Genomic DNA, 23,758 nt, shown 5'->3' with positions numbered 1-23,758 from the left:
TGTGGTCTAAAAGGCACGAGGCTTCCAAAGACAGCAGGCCTGCCCTGAGGTCGGAACAGAGGCGTCTGTTAGAGCCCTGCACGGTCCAGTGACCAATGCACCTGCCACCCGGTGCGTGAAATGGGAATGTGACTGCATTTCATTCAGTCTTGAAATGCTCATTGGAAGGTCACACCACTGCTGGTTTCCCTCCCTCCCCTCCGCTCCCCTTCCCTTCCGTGCCATCCTTTCCTCTTCCCTCCCCACCTGTCTCCTCCCTTTCCCTTCCCTTTCTTTGCTTTTCTGTTTCAGCCTCGTGTTGTCAGTCCTGTGGGACCCCGCTCTCCCTTCCTCCCTCCGTCCCTCAAGTGGGCTGTGGCTCGGCCTGGCCTTGCTGTGCTCGAACACGAGCATGATCACCCGCCCCACCTGACAGCCCCTTCAACCCTCCTGCACCCCGTGACAGGAACAGAGCCACGTGTGCCCACTCGGTCTGGTGAAAGACTTTTATTTATTTATTTATCTTTGAAGTCAAACTACTTGCTGCTGAGTTCCAGCTCCAGGTTTCCGCCAAGTTCTTCTGGGGCTCAGGCTGCCACCTTCCTCAGGAGCCCTTGGTGACAGCGCAGCTGCGAAAGTAACGTCTCCCTGCACCTCCAAGCCCGGCTGTTTATGCGCCGAGGTGACAGTGTGAGAGGGTGGCCCTTGGGGAGGGAACCACTTCTACATCTAAGGATTTGACATTCTAAAATTTTTCCAGGCATGCTTTCATTAAAAACAATCATGGTGATAATAAATCACCATGAAAACATGTTTTCCATTTATTACACATGGTCCTCTGTGTTCTGGGGCCTCTAGAGTCATTTGGGAAGTGTTAATGAATCAACCCATCATCTGCAGAAGATGGATTGGGCTTGGTACTTTTACAAAATCACTGAAGTAAGAAATGACCATAGAAAGGCCCAGGCACTGTGTATATGTGTACAACTGTCCCTCAGTCTCCATGGAGAATTGGTTCCAGGACCCCCTCAGATACCAAAATCCTCAGATGTTCAAGTCCCTGATAGAAAATGGTACAGTATTTGCACATAACCTATAGATTTCCTCCTATGTACCTTAAATTATCTCTAGATTACTTATAATACCTAATACAATGTGAACACTATGTAAATAGTTGTTATGCTATATTGTTTATGGAATAAAGGGAAGAAAAAAGTATGTACATATTCAGTACAGACACAGTTTTTTTTCAAATAATTTCAAGCTGCGATTGGTTGAATCCTTGGATATGGAACCCACGGATGCAGAGAGGTGACTGTATTATATCACACACATATATTACATGTATATGTATCACATATGTACATCACACAGACACACACACATATATTTCAGAGTTATTACCTTACAGGGTTGTTGAGAAGATTAAATAATATTATGTACATATTACTTTAGAAATGTTAATAACATTACCTGAGGTTTACTTTCTTCTTTTAATAGTTTTTAAAAATTAAAAACAGAGACAACTGATTTATGTATAAAAATAATATTGCATTTGGAAGGGCCTGATATACCCCCGGTGCAGAGAAGGTGTCTGTACTAGTCCCCCACAACCACTGCAGGCAAAGGCACAGATGCCCTGATACAGGAGTTGCCATTTTAGGAAAACTCTTCCAACATTCTATGGGGGAAGAGAGTCTGCACAAAAACCCAGAGGCCACAGGCAAGAATAAGCATGGAGCTGTCCATTAGAGCGGAGACTGGGTGTTTGGGAGGAGAGGGAAATAAGAATGGTAAAAGCTTCAATTAGGCAGCAGATTCTAGACCAGCTGAGGGTCTGACACAGAGAAGTGATTGGCCAAAGCACCTAAGTGAAAATTTATCTGGGTGAATTGGATGAAAATATTAATGCCCAGGATACCAGCTAGGAGGCTCAGCAGTCTGCACATGTGACCCTGGCCGTGGAGTAAGATAGGAAAGAAGCAGAGGAAATGCTCACCAAAGACATTTTAAGAAAGGCAATGAAAGGGCTTGGGGACAGATATAACATGGGAGTGGAGAGCAGTGGGAGGCCACCTTGGGGCAGCCACGGGTAGGGAGTGGAGTTGAAACGAAGTTTGTTCTGGAGCTTTGCTGGTATACTCCAAATTTAGTGTTGAGGGGACTCTTCATATGGAACTGAAAGTGGACATTTCTGATTGGTTAGATGTAACCCAAATGTCACTTGGCACTGTTCTCCACTCCAGGTTTCTGAGCCCTATCAGAAAGGAAGGATGTCTGGGCCTGGTGCTAAAGAGTCCCCACTGGGTCTTCTTTGGCTTCAAAAGGAATAACTGGTGGGCAACAAAACAGTGAGAAAGGGGGATCCAGGATATCCAAACCCTGCACTGGAAATGCTCACATTTTCACACCTATTTAGTCAGAGCAAGGGTCCTCCCAGATTGGGTCACTGGCCGCCATCTCGGAAATCCTGCCCTTTCTGCAGGCTTGGCACCCCGGGTGTGCTGGCCCTTTTTGATCTGGGTCCAGGAAATGCTGTGCACTTCCCAGGTTGAAGAACAGATTTTTGAGTTTTCATGGCTAAAATCTTTCTTGTGCTAACATGTGGGTGGCACTTAGTTTTCAGAGCGGGTAGCAGTGGTGATGGAGTGAGATGACAGGCCTGGTGCACTCTGGCTAGTATGAGGGGTTGGTTGTAGGCTTGATGTGTAATGTGGAGAGTGTTTTGCTTTTTCAAAAATTTTCTGATTAGTGTTTTTTTTTTTCTTTTTGTTTGTTTTTTTTAACTATTGCAAAGTTGAGACCTGATTGGAATAGTGTTAGTTTTTTTTTTTTTAACCTACCAGCACACATCTGCATAGAATGTAATCATTACATTTATTATAATCAGTATTATTATTTCTACTGGCTACTATATGCCAGGCACTTTGTTAGGGGTTTTCATATAGGATCCCAACTCCTTAACAACAATTTTGCAAGAAAATATTACCACTAATTTACAGATAAGCAAAGTGTGGCTCATAGAGTTTAAATGACCTGCCCAGGTCAGAAGGCATTCCACCCTTGCTTGCTCTTTTTGGCTCCAAAGTTCACACTTATAGTAAAGAGTCATGGTTTTCAACATGTGTTTCTGGTTCTTGCCCATAAGATCCCATTTCATGATTCTCGGAGCAGCTTTGTAGAGTAAGGAGGACTGGCATGTCTAGCTTACTCGGTAAAGAACTTTATGTGGGGCTAGCTTTGGTGACTTGGGTACATGGCTAGCTAGGAGAATGGTTTCTTTTCTTCAGACGTCTCAGTCCAGTATGTTATGACACAGTGCTGCTTCCCATCTCCTCCATCCACCTGCCAGGTGAGCCACAGCCTGGGCTTCTGGCGGTTCTCCCCTCTGTGAACAAACCTAAAGGAAGAACAGGATCCTTTGACTGTCTCTGCTGAGCAGTGGCACAGTAGGATGTAGACAATGCTGCCAAACTGCCACCTTCTAGACCATGTCAAGAAACAAGGAGAGGTGGCTCATGCCTGTAATCCTAGCACTCTGGGAGGCCAAGGCAGGAGGATCACTCGAGGTCAGGAGTTCAAGACCAGCCTGAGCAAGAGCGAGACCTGGTCTCTACTAAAAAGTAGAAAGAAATTATCCAGACAACTAAAAATATATAGAAAAAATAAGCCGGGCATGGTGGCGCATGCCTGTAGTCCCAGCGGCTCGGGAGGCTGAGGCAGGAGGATCACTTACGCCCAGGAGTTTGAGGTTGCTGTGAGCTAGGCTGACACCATGGCAGTCTAGCCAGGACAAAAGAGCGAGACTCTGTCTCCAAAAAAAAAAAAAAAAAGGGAAACCAAGCATGTGTTCACCACTTTTTAAAAATTAAAAAAAAAAAAAATAAGGAGAACAGTAAGTAGCTTTTGATATGTACCTGCCACAGGCCAAGGGGGAGAAAGAAGCGAGACAAATCATCAGTGATAAAGAGCATTGTCCCCTTTGGTCAAGGGAAAACCCCACCGACCAACCTCATTTCTCCTGGGTGAAGTCAGCAGCCTTCCTTCTTTTGCAGGTGGGAGGTTAATGTATGCATCTACTTAGGCTTTGACTGTGAGAAGCCATACTTGCCATTAGCGTTTCCAGGCAAAAGTAGAATTGTTTGCTTAAACCGCTGTGATTAAGACCCAGGTCTGTTTGCTGCAGTTTGTGGCCAACTTTCCAGAAGTGTCTCTTTAAGATAAGTGCTGTGTGGCTGGCGGTGATTTATGGGAAAGGAGGGGGGAAATCCTGGTTGGCTTGTGCCTCCTGGACCTGCTGAGAGACTCCGTCTGTGACACTGTTGACACCTGAAACTTGCCACCTTCCACACAGGGCATCGGCGAGCCAGGAAAGTTCAGATAAACAACACCAGGGACAAAGGAGCCCAAGAAAAGAAAACACATTAAGCTGTGAGGAGTCAGATGGTCCAGAGGCAGCAGAGGAGGGTGGAAGGGCATCTAAAACACACACACAGAACCTGGGAACGGGCCTCTGTTCCTGCTGGGGCCTGGGGCAGGGCAGGGAGCATCATTTTCCCAGGCTCTAGAGTCCTCAGGATTGAGAGGGGCAGGGCAGGCAGGGTTTGGCATTTCTACCCCCAAACTCTGGTCCTGTCTGAAGGGAGTGAGCAGAGTGCACCTCAGATCCCACCTGAGCTGGGCCACCTCCCTGAAACTCAGGTCCTGGTCCTGGGACATTGCCCAGGAACAAGACCCACTGGCTCTTCTGTGTTCTGCTTGCCCATGAGACCAGGATAGTGTTCTAGGCTGCAGACGAGAAGAAATGACGCACATTGGGTCCGGAGGGCATCTTCTTACTATGCCCCAAAGCCCAGGGGTTGCTATCTCTCAGAGCTTTCATCTGTGTTTTCTCTTCCTAAAGTGATATTCTCTAGATACTTTCCCAGCTCACCTCTCACTTCATTAGCATCTCAGAGTTTACTGCTTTAGAAAGGTCTTTTTGAACCATTCTACAAAAAAATAACACCTGACCCCTGTTGTCCCTGTCACTCTGTTTCCTTGCTCTCTTTTATTTTTCTCCATGCCCTATAGAACGGCCTGGCATTGAATTTTAAATCTGCTGTTTGCCTCCAGCATAAGGATGGAAGATCCAGGAAGGCAGGGCTTTGGTTCTTTTATTCACCCTGTGTCCCCATCACCTAGCACGGTGCCTGGAAAATAGGTGCTCAATAAATAGTGAAATTACAAATATATCAATGAATCAAAGAACAAACAAATGAAGCTGGCAAGGCTTAATGTCGAAATATATGAGTGTCAATGACAATGAGTCACAATGTGTTTTTCCTGAATGTGGATTTATGAGACATGTATTATGTTAAATAGAATTAAACAAACTGTTACATATTCTTCTAATTATCGTTAATAATTTTGCCTTTGAACTTGATTTTCTTTTAAAATTTAGTTTGGGAATTGTCCACTGAGTTCTAAAGGCACATTTAACAATAATACATTATACTTTTTGTAGTACTTTAGGGTTTACAAAGTGGTCACATTCATTGTCTTCTTCCATTTGAGTTGTGGTGGGGTATGAATAAAAAGAAAATGGACTTTGAAGTCAGAACAATGTGGTTTCAAATCCCAGTTCTGACACTTGCTATCAGTGTGGCTTTGATAGCACAAAGCCTTTGAACCTCGGTTTTGCCTTCTGCAAAATGCAAGGATGCAGATTGTCCTTGTGGCCCTAGGACCTGCTAGGTGATGAATAAATGGCAACTGCTGTTGTTATGGTCACCCTTCTTATTATCATCACCTCGATCCATCCAGTATCACTGGAGAGCAAGCATCAGCTCCCTTGAACCAAAACAAGAAAAATATAGGTGAGCAAATATGCTTGGAGACTGCCTGATTGTTGGCTCCCACGGGAGAAGCAGAAGGAGGTATCTGAGAACAAAAAGCAAAGCAAAAGAAAAATACAAGTTTAGATGCTAATATTGGCTCTCTGAGATTCCCTTCCCAGTGTCTTCATTTGGATTAGAGCATTAGATCCTAAACCTGCTTGATCATCAAAATCACCAGTAGAAATTGAAAAATAGACCTCTGGGACTAACCCATAAAGATTTTATTCTGGTTCACCTGGGTTGAGGCTCCAAAGTGTGTGTGTGTGTGTGTGTGTGTGTGTGTGTGTGTATGTGTGTACGTTGAGTTTCCTGGGTGTGTATGGTCATCTGTTAAGTTTGGGGATCACTGGAACAGAGGATTTGCACAGGCAAACCCATAGCCTGCTAAATTACACTGGTGATTTTTAGCCTGCTTTGAAGAACAGAATGTTTTCCAGGAAAAGGCACTTCCTTCTCTATGAGAGCTTCTCCATCCTTACCGATCTCTAGGGAGAGGTGACCCTCAGGCTGAGGGTTACTCTGAAACCCTTTTAGAAGTCGTTGAAGAACAAAAAAATTGTTGAAAGGAAGAGGTCCCCAGAGGCTGGTTGCACCAACTCCCTAGACTGAGACTTGCTGAAGTCACAGGAGCCTCTCGTAGCACTCTGTGCTTTTGGCTCAGCTCCTTGTAAGATCGGAGCAGAAGAACTGGGGAAATGATGACTGCCATGAACCACCATTTGCTCTCCAGGCACACACATGTTCTACCGTGAACAACTGAAAGGAGCACAGGGAAGGGGGCTCCCGGCCAGATGTGACCCTCAGGCCGACACCGGCACCGGTACTTATGCCAGATCAGACCCTGGGGTGTAACATGCAGATGATAAAGTGGGTGATATGTGCTTGTTACTGACCCCACCCATCTAGAAGGCAGCTACCGTCCAGAAAATCCTGTTTACATTCGTGGGAGGAGAGTAGACTGGCTACACAAAGGGGATCCTGGAGCTGGTGAATCCTCTAGACAGTGCAAACACAGCTGTGTTGCTTTGCAAGAAAAAGGGTGTGCCCTGAGACCTTGCAAATATAATGCAGCCGTGCTCCTTGCAAATGTTCCCAGGGGACAGCATAATGTGTCCCCTGGAATCACACAAATTAAGACTAGCAGTTCTTCCCGGAAGCTTATTTTCATCACAGAACCATTTGAGAATCAGAAAGAAAACAGGAAGTTTGAGGCAATACCATAGGATCATAACAGATGGAGTTTCTGCAGTGGGTTTGAAATGTCACTTTATTCTATTCGTAAATACACTTTTATAAAGAGGACACATATTTTAAAATGCATTCTTTTTAAGAAAATCTGCACAGACCTTTTTTTATAGTTTGAGTTAATTGTAGCAAATTGAACGATGCCAACATGAAATAATTCTCAACAAGGTTGAAGGTTAAAATCAACCAGCTAAGTCAAACAGTTTACAACCCTAAATGAATAAATACTCTGTTATTTCTGAAACAAACATTTAACAATTGGAGTTTCCCATGATAAACTTACTCTGTTTTAGTGTTTTATACCAATAGTCTTTGGAACATTTAAACCAAATCTTACAACGTTATTGGAAAATTTTTTACCCTTTTTGAAAACAGACATAGAATTTTAATTTTATGGCATAGTACACATCATACTTTCAGATGTGCTTAAACTTTGAAGTAATAGTTTTGTAAGCATTCACTAACCCTTTTGCTCATTTAAATGACAAGATCAAATATCTTCAATGTTTCTTTGTAAAAATTTTTTATTCTTCCAAGTTTCTTCATCAGCTACTGACTGAGTCCAAGGCTTCTGCTCCGGTTAAGACTGGGTCAAAGATTCTGTCAGTGACAGAGAGGTGAATCTGTGACTTGACTCTGAGAGTCACAGGCTTAACAAGAATCAATCGGGCACATGTTCATTATGTGGCGAACTCCCTGCCAGGTGAAGTGAGTCAGCCCCCGGGAAGCGAAGGAAACAGTTCCCGTCCTTGGGAGCCTCACAGCTAGCGGCCCCGGCGTGATGCAATATTGGAAACTATGAAAGAACAATTCCCAGACCATACGTATAGTCACTACACATATGTATATTCACAGGAGTATATACACTAGTTGTGTTTTGGGAGCAGATCCCTCTAGAATGCCAGCCAGTCAAACACCTGGAGACAATTTGGAAAACAATGAAGAGCTGAAAATCTCTTTTATTTTACTTTCCAATTTGCCAGACTTTTGTGAGCGTGTTCTAGACACTGGAGATACAGAAGAAGAACCAAGGGTACATGGTAAGAGCAAAGGGAGTTAGCTGCGTGACTTTCCCCAGGGGTCTCCGAGCCATACCTGGTTCAACTCCTAGAACATGCGTCCGTCAACTGACAGGTGCTAGAAAGACACCGACTCCCCACTGTGAATCAGGACCATAGTGTGTGTTGTCCGAACTGTTGCCAGAGCCTCCCGCTACCTCTTCCCACTTCATTCTTGCCCTGTTACTGTCCGTCCTCCACACAGCAGTCCTCGACATCGGACACCAAGGTGGGGGGCGGCAGTTCGTGCTAGTAGAAAATTTCTTCTTTTCTCTAAAACAGTTCATTAGAATTCTTAATGGCTGATCTGCCAAGCATCCGCATGTACCTGTCGTTACCTTTAGCAGCTGAAATATCCATCTTGATCCCCCTCTGCCTCCCACGGTAAGTTCTCACAGCCCGCATGTGCTTTCATTTCAGTTGCCACCAGGAGTCCTGCGGCTGAAGAGTACACCGTCGATGTTGAGATCAGTTTTGAAAACACGTCCTTCCTGGAGCCTGTCAAAGCCCACTTGAACAGCCTCAGTTTTCCAATTCAAGGGAACAGCACTGACCGAGTTGCTGACATTTTGAACATACAGGTGACAACAGGTGAGTAGGAGGCCCACTGCTTTGGAATGGGTAACCGGGCATATCGGGAGAAAGGCTGTCTGAGCCCCTAACTGTCAGAGCAATTTATACTTAGTAGGCAAGTGAAATGACTCGACAGGCCTGCTGTGTCATTTTATGACTTCACAGCCTTCCAGGATGAGGCCCCTATCAGTAACCTGCAGCCAGAGTTTCTTATTGTAAATGGTGACCAGAGGTTTGCTTGGTGCATTGCATGATGATTGTCATAAAGTGATCCCAAGATATGACGAGGTCTTTCATGACAAACTACTGGGTCCTCTTCCCCTGGACAATCAATGGACATAGCAAGAACTGGCTCAGGAGGTCAATAAGTAGCAAATTGCCTTCTCTCTGGCATTGTAGGTCAGGAAATGGGAACCGGGTACATGCCAGATGAGAAGCAAGGCATTAAGCAGAACTTCCCAGGCCATGGTTTGGACTTTCTGGTTGCTGGCTGCCTTCCGAGGTCATGCTAGCTCTGTCCCAGGGGACCATCACCCAAGACTTGGTATCCCATAGAAACTGTGAGGTGGGGCTCCTGTTTGTCTCATGAAAGGTTATTGCCTTGTAAATTGGAAAGGATTAACTGATGTTAGGTTTCGTTATTCTAAAATGGGGGCAAAAACAAAATTCTTGTTTTTGAAATTCTTTTTGAATTCTCATATTTCAACTAGTCTACCCCAATGTCAGTCTGTGCATTTTAAGTGTTGATTCTTCACATATGCTGCTTGAACCTGTCACAGCTCTCTGATAGCTCCCTTTGGATGCCATTTCCCATCAAAGTCTACCATTGATTCCCTCGAGTTAGTGGTTTTCCGACTGGATGCCACTGTGCATTATAAGTCCTCCAGCAGCAGTGAGAGCGTGTGCTGTGTTTCCCACATGTATTTACCCACAGAACTCTTTGTCCATAGACATCTTACAGAACTAGGGTACTTTGGAAAATACATAGGAAACACCCTTCTACGTTCCCACTCAGCATAGATCTTTTGCCTCTAAAATAAATTATTGGGTAGATTTTTAGCCCATTTTGTTTTGCTTCCCAATTTTTTTTTTTTTATGGAAGCCTTTGGTGTCTGTGTGGCTGCCAGTAAGCAAATCCAGTAAACAAAACAGACCAATAAGTATCAAATAAATAAATAGTTTTTTGTTGAACAGCTTGTGAATATAGACACTTGAGCTTTAGTTGTGAGATTATTTTGCATGCTTTCAACATAGACATACTAGCAAACTCTCTCTGATTTATTTTGTTTGACTAAAGGTGGCATGACTTCAAAAGGCTCTACTATTTAAACCGTTTTAGAACTTGGGTTAACCAGTTTCTAAACTAAAATGCAATTGCCCCTGGAAAGTTTAATTTATCCTTCTAGAAAGACTAGTCGTTCACACATTGAGGAGATGAATCCCTTCTGATGGTAAACTGTGAAAGAGATTTGACAAAGGGGATGCTTCAGCATGGCAGAGAGAGGCTCGTGGACCCCAGGGCCTGCAGGGAACAGCTGGGCAGAGCTGACCTCAGTGAGGGCGTGAGTGGGAGGGGTGGGTACCCATCCTGGTACTAATGTCTAAGCACCCGAAAATTTCACCATCCCCCTTTTCCCAAGCTTTCCTCCCCCCATTCTTCCAACAGCTTACCTTATGATCCTTTTTGATAATAGTAAACAAAAAAGGATATTTAAGGCCAAACAATGTGTGTAGAGCACTGAAACTGATACCTGAGATGTGGTAGGTGGTCCGGAGATGAGAGCTTTGGCCTAAGGCATGTTTGCGTTTTACTTGGGAAACAAAAGTTCTTCACCTATGCCTCCCACACAACACTTCCCCTTGAAACAAAAACCAACAACAACAAAGTTGCATCAGCAGTGGAATTTCAGGTTAGTGAGAGAGATTTTGACGAAGGGGATCCTGTTGGCTACCCTCAAATTACCATCCTCACTAGCAGCTCTGATGTCTTCTGTTCCTCACCCTCGGCCATGCTCCCGCCTACTGCTGGGACACGGGCTGCATCAGTGTCCAGGGAATCGCTGGAACGGGCCGTCCCTCCTATTTCAGAAATAAGTATTTGATGACACTTCTTTGAGTAGTCACTGTGTGGAACTTTGCCTGGGTGCCCATCTGCAGAACAAACAGCTCCCAGTGATGTGATTTGGGTCCAGCTTTAGAAAGTGATTCAAAGTACTATTTTCAGAGCATTTTCAATGTCCCCAATGAGATCAGAGTCCATCTTAGGCTGTTCACATTTGACTTGAAATGTAACACGCAAAAATTTACTTTCACTCTGCATTTGTTATCTATTACTGCATAACACATTACTCTAAAACATAGCGATGTAAAACAAGCAGCATTTATTTAATATCTCATAGCTATTGAGAGTCAGAAATCTTGGAGCAACTTAGCTGGAAGGTTTTGGCTTAGGGTCTCTCATGAGGTTGTAATTAATCTGTCAGCCAGCGTTGTAGTCGTTTGAAGGCTCAACTGGGGCTAGAAAACCCACTCCCAAGCGCACTCGTGTGGTTGTTAGCAAGCCTCAGTTCCTCGCTAGCTACTGGCCGGAGACCTCAGTTGCTTGCCATGTGGGTCTCTCAGTGATATGTCTTCATGCCATGGCAGCCAGCTTTCCCCAGGATGGGTGGAGAGAGAGAGAGACAGAAACAGAAATAGAAAGAAAGAGAGAGAATGAGAGAGAGAGAGAGAGAGGGAGGGGGAAAAGAGAGAGGAAAAGAGAGAAAGAGAAGGAAAGAAAGGAGGGCAGGAGAGAGCAAGCATGCACCTGCAACCAAGAGGAAAGCTACAGTATCTTTTATAACCTAATCTCAGAGTGCCATACCATGACTTCTGCCATATTCTGTTGGTCACACAGACCAATTCTAGTGCAATATAAGAAGACATTACAAAAGGGTGTGAATTCCTAGAGACAGGGGTGCTCAAAGGCCATCTTGGAGGCTGGCTACACACACTCGGTGTCCAGGAATCTGTTTATCCTCATGGACATCCAGTGGCTGTCAGCTATTAGGCAAAGCCACCTAAAAGATGACTTAATAGTCATCTGTCTCTCAACAGTCACAGCAGTTATCTTTCAGATGGCCACACCTAATAGCATGGTGATACAGATGTGCATACATGGATGTCATGAAGTCCTGTTGAACTTCCCGGAAGGGTGATATGGAGTTGAGTTAGGATTTTCTACAAGTGTAGATATCTGCAAGCCATAAGTGTAAAAATGGTGACCACCTTCTCTCCTTTTGCTGTTTTGGTTGACGATAGTCTGCAGACCCGCTGGAAACGAAATCTGGTGCTCCTGCGAGACAGGCTATGGGTGGCCTCGGGAAAGGTGCCTCCACAATCTCACTTGTCAAGAGCATGGCAGCTCCCTCCAAGGGCACAGTTGCAGTTGCCTTAAAGGACTTCCTCCCAAGGGACCTTTTTGCCAACTCCAGGGAGGTAAGTAACCACTCATTAAATGTTTGTTGAGTGGCTATTCAACATCAGCTCACAAATGTTCCCCTGTTTTGTGTGTACTCAAAGACTAACATGAGATTTTTTAATATTACCCTGTATTTTTCAGCAGATGTTACCTTGAGAATGTCAGTGAGACTAAACGTGGGCTTTCAAGAAGACCTCAGGAACATTTCCTCAGCCCTCTATAGATCCTACAAGACTGACTTAGAAACAGCGGTAGGTTTTGGCCCCAGGAGCCTCTTAACCAAGAAAGTGTTTGGGGTGAACCGTGCCTATTGCATTCACAGTGGACAGTTTGCTTGGATCCATCAGAATTTATGAATGTGAATTTGAAATTATTCATTTACATCTGGGATGGTTACTCAAGAAGTGTTCAAATCAAACAGCATTCAGGGGACAATGTGGCGTCACCTTGACCTATAAGGAGAACAACTTCTCAGGGTAGAACTGGCTCAGATAAGATTTGGTGGCATCGATTCACTGAAACCTCTTCAGAGGCCCAAGAACCCAGCCTAGAACCACCACTTGGTGCATTTCTATTCTTCTCACACCACGTGGTTGAAATCCCTAACATCTTTTGGAAGACCAACCGAAAGCTGAGCACAGAGGGTTTCCAACCACTCTGTACTAGATGTCTCTGGGCATTCATACTTAAGACATTTAAATTTACATAAAACTAGAGAATATTTCATGAGTGTCAGCTGTTTGCCAGACATTGTTCTAAGTGCTTTACTTTGGAATAACTCATCTAAACCTAAATGCTTTGCTTGAGTTAACAGAGCGTTTGGAACAGAGCCACCTAACTAGTGTGGCACAAATTATTATAGGTGGAATGAGATCACAACTTTCCTTACCTCTCCTGGCAGCCGAGCCTGCCTCCGGCTGTGAGCAGCCTCCTGCTTATCCCAGTCTGACACCAAAATATTATCATTTCCCGTGCATGCCTTGATGAAGTGCTGCTTCGGAAGAGCTCTTGGCCTTCTGATGTGCATATCTGGCGTGTAATACTTCTGCACACATGAGAACCCTCCTTACCCACAGCACACACTAAATGATATACTTTTAAGGAAAGAGAGAGTTACATGTTAGTCTTGAGTCCCACCCACCTAGGGACCTGGCACAGAGCTTTGTACTTTGTAGCTGCCCTGTAAATGTGAACTGAATCAAATAGAATCTCCTGTGCAGTTGGTCTTCAGAGAAACAAAATGGAGTAAAAACATCATCCAAAACCACACTGGCTCAACCAGTGCTGCAATGTGCCAAGTGAGGGATCAGGCAGTGTGGGGGCCTTGAGGACCTCCACAGACCTCCAGCCACAGAGCATGTAGCTGAGCCAGGGCCCCAGCTGCAGCCTCAGAAACCCATGATCACATGCACTGCTCCCTGCCGGTGAGTGAGCATGGCGCGGCCGTGGCTGACAGACACTGGGACTCCTTGAAAGGTCGTATTGAACCTTCCCAGGCTCAGTCTAGGATTCTTTGGTTCAACCTTCCCTCCCTCTCTCTTTGGGGGTCTGATGGCTCTATTGCCTTCCCCACTCCTGCCTCATTTTCTTTTTTAGGAATTTTGCCGAGTCAATTTGTACATTTCATCTGGCGTCTGCTTCCCAGAGAACCCAGACTGACATAGGTAGTTAGGAATTAATTACTTCTTCGAAGATATGCTAATGCCAGCACTAACAAAATACACAGAGGATAACTTTACCCAGTGTGATGAGGATAATGTGCTTTTTACTGTTTGAAATCTCTTGACATATCTATCTCTCACGAGACTTTGATACATGACACTTGTCTTGCTTTATTTTCCAGTTCCGGAAGGGTTACGGAATTTTACCAGGCTTCAAATGGGTGACTGTGACAGGGTTCAGGTAAGAATGCTGTAATTTGGTCATTTCTGTTTGATGTAGTAGAGGGGGAAAAATCCATTAGAGAGCCATCATGTGGAGTGTTCAGTGGGAGCAGTTTGGTAGGAGTGAAGACTAGAGCCGTATTGCAGGGGCTGAGAGGGAAAGGGGACACTGAGAAGAGTGGCTCACCCCTTGCAGATGTACCTACTCAGAAGGAAGGTAGAAAAAAACTGTTGTTCATTCGATGCATGAATTCTATGCATTCTATGCAAGTATTTGCAAACAAATACGTGGGATAGGTTTGCAGTCTAGAGAGTTCAGAAATATAAGAATGAAATAACATCATGCAATGATGCCTTTGCACAAGAACATTCTGCCAGCCAGCCAGGACCACAGAGTATCATGCTGCAACATGAATGGTCCCCCTGGACTTGGGTGCCCTGGCAGCCCTGAGTGGGTTTCAAAGGCTTAGTTGCCAATCTTAAAAATCAGGAATGTGTACAAGAACATCCAGGATTTTGGTTTCATGTAACATTTGACCTGGTCACCCTGGGCCAGCATAGCTGTGCGACAACAGTGAGTCGGTTCTGCATTGTGGCTGCCTCCTTATAACTCAGCTCATGAATCCCCATTTGACTGCTTTGTTCATTTTTACGTTGCAGATGTTAAGGGATGCAAGCCCTGTCTTGGGCTTTCACCTAGACCTTGAAAACTGGTTTATTTCCATGAGCGCCTAAGGATAATAGTACCCAGACTGTTCCTGCTGTTTTGTTTTTTCATGCAAATAAAAAGCATCTAGATTCATCCAGGTCAGGTCAGTTACTGCTTTACTAAACTGGGTGGTCTCTGTCCAGGCCTGGAAGTGTGGTTGTGACATATGATGTCCAGACTACGACACCATCACCTGAATTATTGCATAAAGCCAATGAGCAAGTCATACAGAACCTCAACCAGACCTACAAAATGGACTACAACTCCTTTCAAGCAGTCACCAGTAGTAAGTGAAACTATTTCAGTATGGTAATGTGTTTATTGTTATGTTTAAACCTAGGGAATTGTCTTTGTGTTCCTGGCACAGAGGGTTGGATGTCATCTCCCCCACTTAAGTCAATGCCTCCCAACCTGGCTTATGTCACTGTACCTGGGATATGGGATATGGGATACGGGGGGGGGGGGGGGGGGGGGGGAGGAGGACGGGCATTTTACAAGGGGTCCACAGAGTCATCTGGGTTTGTGGATTTTCTAAATTAACAGATCCAAAACATCCAAAAAAGTAAAACTAACATTATAGCGAGAGTTGAGATATTCACAAAATGCACTGATGCTAAATAGAGGGCCATTGTTTTAGAGCAGTGGTTCTCAGAGTGCAGCCCCTGACCAGCAGGATTAGCACCGCCTGGGAACTTGTTAGAGATGCACATCTTGGGCCTACCCCAGACCTGCCAGAGCCAATCTGCATTGCAACAAGCCCTCCAGGTGATTCTCTGCACAGGAAGGTTAGACCACTGCTTTAGATCACAGAGAATAGTGGTAAATCTGGGGATTTTCATATATTCTGCACCATTTTACAAATGGGGTGCAAAGTTAAGTTCTGTTGTCTTATATGTGGGTGAAACTGTTCTTACTTAAGGGATAGTAAGGAGAATCCACCAGGCAGAGATTTGATGGGCAGGCGTTGGCCTGCCAACATTCTGTGTAACTCAGGTCCACAGTTCAGGAGTGCCAGCAGTTCCTATTATGGGAGGGCACAGAGAGAACTGTTGTTGGTACAACTGGGTTAAAGAAAGAGCCCCTCTCATTCAGGAGTCAGGTCATCTTCACAGCAAGTTGATATCCCTTCTGTTTACATCCTCTGCTAGTATTTTTACACACCAGCTTATTTTTAAAATAATACATTAGAAGTGATAAAACTAGCTAAGGAAAACATAAGAGATCTATATAATGCTAAGAAAGTGCTACAACATAAACAAGATAAAATAGAATATAAGTAAAAATTCTAAATAAATAAGGCAACAAAACAAAAATAAAAACCAGAAAATTAAAGGAAAGGGAAAAAGTGGTCTAAAAGTGTAAGCTCATGCAGGAGCAATCTCAGCAATGCTCCCTGGCCAACCAAGACATGTACTTTCTTTGCCCTGAAAAATTCTTTTTATTTGTGATTTTGAAGACATAGGAGAACAGCATTCTCTAGTATAAACTTCACTTGTGATTCCTCTTTCCCCCAATTTTTAATCCTACTGAGAATAGTCAACCATTTAAGAGAGTAAGTATCCGACAGTTTTACTGATCAGGTTGTCAGCCCAGAAACATGCAGCTGACAGTGTAATTCACAAACGTGTTTTAGTATACATGGTGCCTTAGTCCATTTGTGTTGCTATAAAGGAGTACTGAGACTGGGTAATTTCTAAAGAAAAGAAGTTCATTTGGCTCACAGTTTTGCTGGCTAGAAGACTGGTCATCTGGTGAAAGCCTCAAGCTGCTTCCACTCATGGCAGAAGGTAAAGGGGAACAGGCATGTCCAGAGATCACACAGTGAGAGAGGAAGCAAGAGAGACCAGAGCCAGGGGGAAGGTGCCAGGCTCTTTGTAACAATCAGCTCTCAGGAACTAATAGAGCAAGAGCTCACTCGTTACCTCAAGGAGGGCACTAAGCCACTCATGAGGGATCTGCCCCCATGACCCAAACATCCCCCATTAGCCCCCACCTCCAACATTGGGGATCAAGTTTCAACATGAGATTTGAGGGGAAAAGACATCCAAATTATAGTACGTGGCTCGTTCTTCTAAAGAACAATTAAGTTATTGTGAAAATCACTCAACATCCCACCCTGCAGAGGGTCTACATTTATCTCTGTTCTCCTTCAAAATCAGAATGTGAGTCTGTGATATGCATAGGCTCAGACCAATAAACATGATCTTACACTACACACAATTCCACAGGGAAACTCAGACACCATCCTGCTCTCCACAGTGTTGTTGTTGCTAACCCAGAATACAAACATCCAAAAAGTCATGTGATTGGATTTTAAAAAAATTATAATCATATTTGGAGAGTGGGTATGGGAGGGGAACAGACAAGAAAGAAAAATGTTGAATGAATGAGTTGGTATTAGGAACTTATTTTTATCTTTATGAAATGCAAAGGGCACATGGCAATCTTCAGAACAGTTCCGTTTATTTTGCTATACATTAATTCTCTGATGATATTTGATTAATCAGCAGGTCCCTTAACTACAAAACACTCTTCTTTAATCGTTCCTGATAAATTTATGTTCAATTTCATATGATCATATAATACTGGCAGTTCTACTAATCTTACATATTAGCAATGATAATAATGAAAACTTAACTGCATTTTTTCTGTGTTAATCCCAGTATGTTTACATATATTTCATATTCACAGATCCTGTGAAGTAGATATTATTATTTCCATTTTACAAATAAGGAAATGGAGGCTTAGAGAGGGTAAATAATTTGCTCAAGGACATATAGTAAAAAACATAAGTTTATGTGACTTCAAAACTAGTGCACTGCATTAAATATTCAAAGATGACCTTGCTTCCTAATAGTTAAATGTGATTTTTTAAAAAATCTTATTTTAACTCGGGACCTAAAAAGGATAATAAGAAATATTTATAAATTTTGATATTTTGACTAGAATATCATACCACCCCAAATTAATTTTATGATGTTTTATTTCCATGTTTATAATATGTAGGAGGTCTGGCCTGAGCATAAAGCCCCATGTAAAAGAGTCCTCCTAGAGCCTTCTCACCCCAGCTCCTCTGATTTTCCTCAATACACATAACTGGTGAAGGACATCAAACAAGCAACTCAGCTTAGAGAGAAAAAAACTGCATGCTGTATAAGCAAAGGGCATCCTTAAAAACACATATTAAAATAACCAATATAGTGCTTTTATCTATGAAATGGCAAGACAGTGCTTCTACAGTTTTTTATGGCCAAAACAACCATAATAGCTGTGGTTTCCCCAAGTTACCTCCCAGTGTAGCTCTCATTGCTCCTGTTTTCCAGACAGGGGAGCAGAGGCTCAGCCAGGCTAAGCAAGTTCCCCAGGGCCACACAGTTACTTGTGGGACAGAACCGGGATTCAAATCCAGACCCGTCTATAAACTCCCACTCTTAAAGGTCTATGGATATTAGGTCTTAAAAAAAAAGTCTTATTTCCCAATTATTTTTTTATGACTAGTTAATTTGTTTTCCTGTTTCTAACTCATCAAAGACTTAGGTCAGGGCCTTCAGTGAGCATGAGATATCAGTTATTGGTAAGAAACATTGATATTATTCCAGTCAGTAGCAAAGAAACTTGATATTTAAGTGAACTTGTGGAGCTTTTTCATAAGCAAATGTGGAGTTTTCTACCAGACTTTTAGAAATATTGAAAATGGCTTTAGGATCCCCATTGCTACCATTAACGACTCTTAAGTGTCCTTAAGACACATGATGCAAAGACCCCAAACTAGAAGCCCTGTCCCTAGTATATGGCAGGTTGTAACTCCATGGGCCTCAGGTTCCAGCTGGACTGGATGGAGGAAGGAACAGGTTGTCTCATCCTGTACAGCACCACAGATGCCATGGAGACCTCTGAGAACCCTGGGTGGTGGTGTCTGATGAATAGTATCAATTACATTTATGTGCTTTGGGATCTTAACACCTTTTCTTTGGGTTTCCAGATGAAACTAAGTTCTCTGTCATACCACAAGTAATATTTGAAGGGGATACAGTCACTCTGTCATGTGAAAATGAAGTTTTATCCTCCAATGTGTCTTGGCACCACGTAGAACGACGCTTTGACATCCAGAACAGCAGCAGATTCTCAATTTACACGGTTGTGCTCAACAACATGACCTCAGTATCCAGCCTCACCATTTACAACATCACTCAGGGAGATGCAGGTGAGTCACTCAGTAACTTGCATGAGGAATGGATTGAAGAACTCATGAGGAAGCAAACCATATAATATGCAGATATTGTTTTTCCCTTTAAAACGAAGTTTCCTGGCTCAATGTTTCAAAATTGAAAATTAATCCCATGGCAGTAATTGTGAATTAATTTCAGATTTAATTAATTTTTGTTATTTTTAGTATATGTAATAATATTATTTTATTGTTAATTAATTTAATTTCCCATCAATTTTTTTAAAATGTTAAAGTGTTTGATTATTTATTGCTGATTTGCCTGAGTTCTTTGTAGATCCTTGTTGTTAGCCCTTTATCAGACGTATAGCCTACGAATATTTTCTCCCATTCTATAGGTCATCTATTTGCTCTGTTGATTGTTTCCTTGGCTGTGCAGAAGCTTTTTAATTTAATCAAGTCTCATTTGTTTATTTTTGTTGTTGCTGTGATTGACACTGGGGTCTTCGTCATAAATTCTTTGCCTAGGCTGATAACTAGAAGAGTTTTTCCAACATTTTCTTCTAGAATTCTTATGGTTTCATGTCTTAGGTTTAAGTCTGTTATCCATCTTGAATTAATTTTAGTAAGTAGTGACAGATATGGATCCTGTTTCAATATTCTACATGTGGCTATCCAATTTTCCCAGCACCACGTATTGAGTAGCAATTATTTCTCCAGTGTATATTGTTGTCTGCTTTGTCAAAGATCAGATGACAATATATGGATGGTTTTATATCTGGGGTCTCCATTCTGTTCCATTGGTCTATGTCTCTATTTTTTGCCAGTACCATGTTGTTTTGGTTACTATAGCCTGTAGTATAGTTTAAAATCTGGTAGAGTGATGCCTCTCAATTTGTTCCTTTTGCTTAAGTTTGCTTTGGCTATTCAGGCTCTTTTCTGGTTCCAAATGAAGCATAGAATTATTTTTTCTAGATCTGCAAAAAATGACATTGGTATTTTGATGGGAATTGCATTGAATCTGTAAATCACTTTAGGTCATATGGACATTTTAACAATATTGATTCTGCTAATCCATGAGCATGATATGTTTTTCCATTTGTTTACATCCTCTACAATTTTCTTCCTCAGTGATTTGTAGTTCTCCTTGTAGAGGTCTTTCACCTCCTTGGTTAAATATATTCCTAGGTACTTTATTTTCTTTGTTGCTATTGTGAAGGGTATTGAGTCTTTGATTTGATTCTCCACTTGACTGTTGTTGGTGTATAGAAACGCTACTGATTTGTGTACATTGATTTTGTGACCTAAGACTTTTCTGAATTTATTTATCATTTCAAGGAGTCTCTTAGCAGAGTCTTTGGGGTTCTCTGGATATAAGATCATATCATCAGCAAAGGGTGATAGTTTGACCTCTTCTTTCTCCATTTTGATACCTTGATTTCCTTCTCTTGCCTGATTGCTCTGGCAAGGACTTTCAGCACTCTGTTGAATAAAAGTGGTGACAGTGGGCAACCTTGTCTAGTTCCAGTTCCACATGGGAATGCTTTCAATTTTTCCCATTCAGTATGATGTTGGCTGTGGGTTTGTCATATATGGCTTTTATAATTTTGAGGTATACAAAAGATATGAACAGAAGCTTTTCAAATAAGATAGACTAATGGCCAATAAACATATTAAAAAATGCTCAACATCACTGATCATCAGGGAAATGTAAATCAAAACCACAATGAGATATCACCTAACCTCAGTGAGAATGGCTTTTTATCAAAAAGTCCCAAAACAATAGATGCTGGCATGGATGTGTAGAGAAAGGAATACTTATACGCTGTTAGTGGGACTGCAAACTAGTACAGCCTCTATGGAAAATAATATGGAGATTCCTCAAAGAACTAAATGTAGACCTACCATTTGATCCAGCAATCCCACTACTGGATATTTACTCAAAGGAAAAACAGCCATTTTATCAAAAAGACACTTGCACTCAGATGTTTATTGCAGCACAATTCACAATTGCAAAGATGTAGAATCAACCCAAGTGACTTTCAATTCATGAGTGGATTAATAAAATGTGGTATAAGTAGACTATGGAGTACTGCTCTGCCATAAAAAATGAATTAGTACATTTTGTAAGAATCTGGATGGAACTGGAGACCATTCTCTCATCACAAGAATGGAAAAACAAACACCGCACATACTCACTATTAAACTAGAACTAACCTAACAACACTCATGTGCTCAATAGGAAGTAAAACTCAATGGAAATCAAACAGGTGGGAGGGAAGAAGAGGGGGATAGGTGAAATCATACCTAATGGGTACAATGCACACAATCTGGGAGATGGGCACACTTATAACTTTTTCTCATGCAGTACAAAAGCAATCCATGTAACTGAAGCATTTGTACCCCCATAATATTCTGAAATTTTTTAAAAATTTAAATAAAACCCAAACAAAAATGTTAAAGTAGTTTTGTTGAGGATGCGTTGACATGTAATAAACTGCACATATTGAAAGTATGCAATGTGATAAATTTTGACACACGTACACCTGTGAAACCATCACCACAATCAAGATAGTGAATGTATCCATCAACTCCACCCCAAATTTTCTTGTTTTCCGTTGTAACCTTTCCATTTGGTCTTTCCCTACCCTCCTGCCCACTCCAAACAACCACAGAAGAATAAGTCTTAATTCTTCACTGAGACTAGCGATGAACCTGACACATCCTAGAATTTAATAACTTCATTACAACCCAGACATTAATAAGGCCATCTCTTTTTCTCTGTACGAGAAGGTGGGCTATAGACACATGGCTCCTATCACACATTTGTTGACTCTGATTTTATCACATGGTTAAACAGGTACCAATATTACCCCTCATCTTCTAATTCTCCAAAGCTTTCTGATTTTTCTTTCTTACCTCTTCTGTTCTTACACTTTTTTTTCTTACTAGCAAAGTCCCTGAGATTTCTACTATTTAATAGAAGATCTCTCTACTCTGTATTGTGACATCAGAAATATCTGCACTTTCTGAATGTTTTTTTTAGGAAGGTTTAGACCAAGCCTGAGATGCTTTTGAAAAAAATGATGCTTCCTGAAGTACTGTCATGACACATGAGATAAGGCTACCATTCATCTAAAGAAATACACACATGTAGTAACAATAAATGATTTTGTGTATCCTATACAGGTGAATATGTCTGCAAACTGATATTAGATATTTTTGAATATGAGTCCAGAAACAAAATAAATGTTCTGCCCATCCGAATTTTGGCAAATGAAGAAATGAAGGTGATATGCGACAACAATCCTGTATCTTTGAACTGCTGCACTGAGAATAATGCTAATTGGAGCAAAGTAGAATGGAAGCAGGAAGGAAAAATAAACATTCCAGGTGAGAATGTTAGATAAGTCCTTTTGCAAATAGGTTTTGCCTTTTGGCCAAGTAAAAATGGGAGATGTGGTGGGTGGAGGGGGAAATGTCAGTGGCTGTTTTGTACTGGACTTAGACTATAAAAAAGAATTAGGTTTGATGCCAGCTCCAGCTTATCCACTCTAGAGCAAAACTCCAGAAATACATGCATACAAGTATGATGCTTGTATTGTAGACAAGATCCCAACAGGAGAAGACTTAAGAGGGAGTGATCCTCGTGACTTTAGTCCAAGGCACCTCCATGGGGAAAAGCTTATCCCACCTTCCTTTGCATCTTCAGCAAAGAGCTAAGGATGAGGTCATTGACTTTTCATTGAGGTCTGACCTTTCCTCATTTCTGTGTCTCTTCCACTGGTGTCTGTCCTTCTCAATTCTTTGTCTTCCTGTCGATGCTTATCTCAATATTCTCTCTCTGTCTCCAGCTTTCTCTCTCTCTGTGGAGATCTGTTTATCTTTCAATTGTTTCATGTCAATTTCTGATCCTGTTTGCTTTTGTTTTAGATATGAGATCTTACCTGAAGTTACCTATCCTCCAGTTTATACTGATAACAGTAATAATAATAATAAATTAAAACAGCAATACCAATTCTGTTTTGTACAACAGTTTATGATTAACCCATTTTTAAAAAATATATTACCAGCCGGGCACGGTGGCTCTCGCCTGTAATCCTAGCACTCGGGGAGGCTGATGTGGGAAGATCATTGAGGTCAGAAGTTCAAGACCAGCGTGAGCAAGAGTGAGACCCTATCTCTACAAAAACTAGGAAAATTAGCCGGGCTTAGTGGTTCATACCTGTAGCCCCAGCTACTCGGGAGGTTGAGGCAGGAGGATCATTTGAGCCCAGGAGTTTAAGGCTATAGTGAGTTATGATGAGGCCACTGTGCTCTAGCCAAGGTGACAGAGCAAGACTGTCTCAAAAAATAAAATATATGTTATTGCTTTTAATTACATTTAAACTTGACCACAAGTTTGAAGCTGGCATGTTACCTCCAATTTTCAAGTAAGGAAATTGAGATCCAGATTAAATGACTTATCCAAGGTTGTCAGAATATAAAAAGAAAAGAAAGGATTGGGACTTACCGCAGATCTTGTTTCACAAGACCAGTGTTTGTCTTGGCTAAACTATTTAATATATGACCCGTGCCTGATGGGCCAGCACTGGATCAAGCTGGTCTGGCGGAGTTTGGACTATTTGCTACCTAGAAACTGCATAGAACAAGTTTAGCTCTTCTCTTAAGAAGCAACACTATTATGTGCTCATATTAAAGAAAAAATCTTTAACGTAAGATGTGGCTTTACCCATGGAATACATTAGTGTAGTGAGCCTTCATTTTATAAAGCCTTTGCTATCGGACTCTTTTAAATTATAACAAA

The 23,758-nt window shown here is 42.2% G+C and overlaps 1 protein-coding gene across 1 annotated transcript in view; it reads left to right on the top strand.

The window, feature by feature from the left end:
* Positions 1-23,758, top strand: part of ADGRF5 (adhesion G protein-coupled receptor F5) — a 98,536-nt gene that overhangs the window by 50,742 nt on the left and 24,036 nt on the right. The window contains exons 4-10 of the mRNA XM_069488153.1: positions 8,582-8,752; positions 12,035-12,211; positions 12,336-12,445; positions 14,038-14,096; positions 14,930-15,072; positions 18,769-18,990; positions 22,141-22,344. Coding sequence (XP_069344254.1) covers positions 8,582-8,752; positions 12,035-12,211; positions 12,336-12,445; positions 14,038-14,096; positions 14,930-15,072; positions 18,769-18,990; positions 22,141-22,344 — 1,086 coding nt within the window. The remainder of the gene's footprint in view (positions 1-8,581; positions 8,753-12,034; positions 12,212-12,335; positions 12,446-14,037; positions 14,097-14,929; positions 15,073-18,768; positions 18,991-22,140; positions 22,345-23,758) is intronic.

The sequence above is a fragment of the Eulemur rufifrons genome, chromosome 15, assembly GCF_041146395.1.
Source record: "Eulemur rufifrons isolate Redbay chromosome 15, OSU_ERuf_1, whole genome shotgun sequence".
Classification (NCBI taxonomy): Eukaryota; Metazoa; Chordata; class Mammalia; order Primates; family Lemuridae; genus Eulemur; species Eulemur rufifrons.
This window is presented reverse-complemented; position numbering and strand designations above follow the sequence as displayed.